Raw genomic sequence first — 4,138 nt, 5'->3', positions numbered from 1 at the left:
GCAGGGAAAGACTCGATCAAGCCACGTGCTTTGTCAGTAGGATTTTAGGTAAAGCAACCCATTTTTGGGGGGCATCAGTACAGCGACCCTTTCCATCGCTCCTCTGGGAGGCACAGGCTCAGGCTTTTTTGCCTCACTGGCACTGATGACACGATAAACACAGCGCTCTGATCTTCAGCAGAACAGTAAAAACACAGACCACAACAGTCAATTAATTTTAAAGACTTTTAATACAAACTTAATATAAACTATTTCAGTCCCTCTTAACATGTAAGACACTGACTCAAAATACTTTTATACCTTTTTTCAAGTATTGCACAATGTAGGTACAAAATTAATATTTACGATTACATTTTCTTCCATAATATATAGCAAAAATCTTTAAACTTTTAACAGAAAATACAATTTGTGTTTCTTTTGAAAAAAGCAAATATTTCGTACATTTTAATTCCACCACTAAGGAATATTCTGTACACAACTTTTTATTTTTTTTTTTTTTTAGAATTGATGTCTTTAAGATGGATATCTTACAATTTCAGTAAAAAAAATACAACATGAAGCTGCTGCAGCTGTCACAGATCACTGTAGTAAAAAGATATAAATGCAATACCATGTTGTAGAAACAATATATATACTCTGATATTTTACAAACTTTGTACTAAATTAAATTATACAATTAGAAAAAGACCAATAAACCCACCTATTAGTGCCAATTTTTTTAATATATATACACATATATGTTTGTGTACATATATATATATACACACATGAAAAAAATCAGCCACGTCCTTGCTATATCTTAAATACTGTAAGAGGCCATATTTTGAGAGTATATTTTTGTAATGTACAGTCAGTATAAAATAATTTTGTGCTTGGTTGGCAAATGAAAAAATGATGCATGTTGTATTTATCTAACCAAGCCTGAATGTATTCATACTACAAGCCTTAAAAAAAAACTCAAGAGGTGGAAAAAAAGATACACCCTTGGGTACGTGCATTTTAACTTGTACAATAGTATTTACTCGTATTTCACTTTCGCTTTATTTTTAGTTAGCCATAACTGGCTGGAATTGCTGGTTAGAATACTGCATGTTGTTTAAACTAAAATTCAAGCCATCCACAAAAGACTTCTCATTTAGACCTCCATAGGCTGCAAACATATCAAAGGCATTACTGTACTGGAGAGGACTGAGGTTAAGGGGGCTGTCACCAGGAAAGATGCTACCGGTACTACCTTGACCCTGCATGTTGGGGAAAATGAACTCCTTTGCGTTAGGAGAAAGGGCAGAAGTCTTCTGCTGCTGCTGCTGTTGTTGCTGCTGCTGCTGACTGCCTAAGCCAAGCCCGTAGAGAGAGTGCATGGAGGAGGAAAGGGCTTTCTGCTTCAACAGGTCATTGACATTCAAGCCAAGGTTGGTGGGAGAAGTGCGGGCGACCTTGTTGCTACGGCCGCTATTCTTCATTTTGGTCGAGCCAAACTTGGTGGCAGCAAATGTGGCAGTGGTGAAGGTTAAAGGCTGAGTGGAGCGGGGCATGAAAGTCGGGCTCACAGCAGCAGAGTGACCAAAGGGAGGAGAAGGAGAACTAGACACTGAAGATGCTGGGTCACTAATTGGCATGAACACCTGGGCCTCTGGGTTAAAGCTGTTCTTGATTTCCTTATCCAACTCACATCCATTTTCATTATCATCCACATAAAGCACTTTCACTGGTCCCTTTTCACCGATTTGGTATGAAACCTCAAATGGGTCAATCCAAACACTAAGATCCTGAGGCAAGTTGCCACGAACATCATCAATGTCCAAACCACTCTCTTTGGATGCTTGTTCTATGACTGGGTCCACTTTCTCCCCTATATGTATACATCTAAACCCTGATCCTTTGTATGGCTTTTCTGGATACCAGTGCCCTTCATACTTCTTCTTAAGAAGTCTTTCAAGCTCTTCACCAAAAATGTTGACACGTCGTCTGGGAAGCTTATTGTACAAATAGGAAATAATAAAGTTGAGTGCTACTTGGATTTCAAGCTGCATAGCTGCTATGCCACAAAGTTATAAGTCTGTTTCAAAACTTGAAGAAGTGTTCAAGATGCCACAGGGAAACAAAATTTCATTCAAAGTGCTGATTCTAGTTGATTATTATCCTTCACCTTGAGTGCTCTTGTTCCTTTAAGAAAAAACAAAAGCAAACACATCCAAATAAGGAAACCGTAAGATCAAGCTCCAAGGCCTATTCTTTTAGATTCACTTTCTGCATAAAATATGTTTACTTTTTAAGTCCAAAAAATGTGCATCAAACTCTTTATGTTCAGGCCTGCAGAAGGGTGAGGATGACAACTACATTCAGGATGACGTACAAACAATACTGCAGAAGATGCACCAGGCAAGTGTTTACATATACAACACGGGGCATTTCAAAATCACACACCAGTTTGCCATTTAGTTATTCACAAAGCAGCAAGGATAATTTTTTAAGGCATCACCAAACTGCTGGGCCTGTCAAGGGTTCAATTACCAACCCGTATTTGGATGATTTATAGTACTCAGCTGCAAAATCTAGCACCAGACTGATTATTAGTTTAGCTTGAAAGGTCTTAGTCCAAGGGTCATGTCTCGTTTTAAAGTTTGCAAAAATATTGGTTGCACTGTTAGCTACAGAATTATAAAAATGTTAACAGTTGCTTTAAAAGATTTCACATAAGTAACTAAAATGATGCAACATTTGTTTTAAGTCCAAGCAAATCATCCGCATAAACTGTGTGCTGGCAAAATTATGCGAACTGAAGAGAAAATGTCTGCTGTACATATACAATAATTCTTCCTCAGAATAGCTAAAATGATAATGCAGCCAATGCATACAAAATAGATCCGTGTATCTTGTGTCATAATGGTGGCAACGACCGTGAAATTACAATAAATTAATTCACAAATTTTCCACTTTCTATGAATTATTCTATATTATCAGACACATTATATTAATATATACTAAATTCATATATTGTGCTGTCTGTAGTTCAGATTTCAGAAAGTTACTAGAGCTAACAGGGCTTTTGATAGGTTCAAGAACGATGGCTTTCTCCTTCTCTATGACTCCATTTTATATTTAATATAAAATATGGTTGCCACTCCTTCACAAAGGACAAAAGAAAAATCAGCTATCTAAAGTTAAAGAAGGGACAAGAACCAAGTATTAGCTCGTGTACTGCGAATGAAAATTCTGCAGTACCTTAGCACTCATCCACAGGAGATACCTTTGTTCCAAAAGTTCCAATGTAACAAAATATGTCTTTCTTGGCTCGAGTTAAACGCCCAAGAAGAATTTCAATTAACAGTGTGTTTTTCTGCACTGCAACACTAGGAACAAAATTTAGTGTAGCTGTCACTAAAGATTAGAGAAATTGAAGTCAATATCAAAATCCTTTAACAATGTGAATACAATGCTTTTTTATTTCTTGCTCCAAATTATCTCCTTTTAAAGCCTGGAACCCTATTTCCAAGCCACTCGTGTTCTGTTCTCCCCAACATGGTATGGGAATAGTTTGAAAGCCTGTACGATAAGGCGACCTTTAAACGTTTGCTAGATCAGCACTGGGTGGGGATAAGGAAAAGATCAAGGGCAAACAGAAGATATTTACAAAAGGGACACAATCAGTACACAAAAGCTGATTGGGTGGTTAAAAGGGGCATTTAAAAATGATTTATTAATCCATCTGTTTTGTTTCCCTTCCTCCATGTCCTTTAGGAAATGATCCTTTCAAGGCACACCGAGCAGAGGCAGGCTATAATTTTTTTCAAAGCCCCAAAACTGATCCATGGTACAAACAGCTGATCAAACAAATCAGCTTGATCATTTCAAAGGTTGTTGTTTTTGTTTTTTGTTTTTTTAAATTATTTCAAGAGGACCGTATTTCTGAGGGCTCCAAGCCCATTAATTCCCCCTCGGCAGAGCCCTGGCTCTGGGGTTTCAGGCAGGAGCCTTAAGCAGTGTGGGGAGTTACATAACCAGGCGGTCGGGTCTCATTAGATTTCTGCTCACAGCCCTGGGAGCTCCAGCAACAGCAGTAGGAGGAGGAGGAGGAAGAGGAAGAGCAGCATTTTCTGAGCCCGTAAGGGGGTAAGGGGAGGGGGGGGAGAAGAGG

The 4,138-nt window shown here is 38.3% G+C and overlaps 1 protein-coding gene across 1 annotated transcript; it reads right to left on the bottom strand.

The window, feature by feature from the left end:
• Positions 1-211: 211 nt before the first annotated feature.
• Positions 212-2,161, bottom strand: TOB1 (transducer of ERBB2, 1). The gene has a single exon (XM_010175385.1). It carries the CDS (start codon positions 2,031-2,033, stop codon positions 1,047-1,049), a length of 987 nt encoding a protein of 328 aa, XP_010173687.1. The 5' UTR covers positions 2,034-2,161; the 3' UTR covers positions 212-1,046.
• Between the last annotated feature and the right edge of the window lie 1,977 nt (positions 2,162-4,138).

Source organism: Antrostomus carolinensis, unplaced genomic scaffold (genome assembly GCF_000700745.2).
Source record: "Antrostomus carolinensis isolate BGI_N321 unplaced genomic scaffold, ASM70074v2 scaffold16399, whole genome shotgun sequence".
Taxonomy (NCBI): Eukaryota; Metazoa; Chordata; class Aves; order Caprimulgiformes; family Caprimulgidae; genus Antrostomus; species Antrostomus carolinensis.
Note: the sequence above shows the minus strand (reverse complement) of the source record. Positions and strands in the feature narration are given on the sequence as shown.

Coding starts and splice junctions, on each gene's coding strand:
- TOB1 (XM_010175385.1), bottom strand. CDS start 2,033: ATGCAGCTTGAAATCCAAGTAGCACTCAACTTTATTATTTCCTATTTG.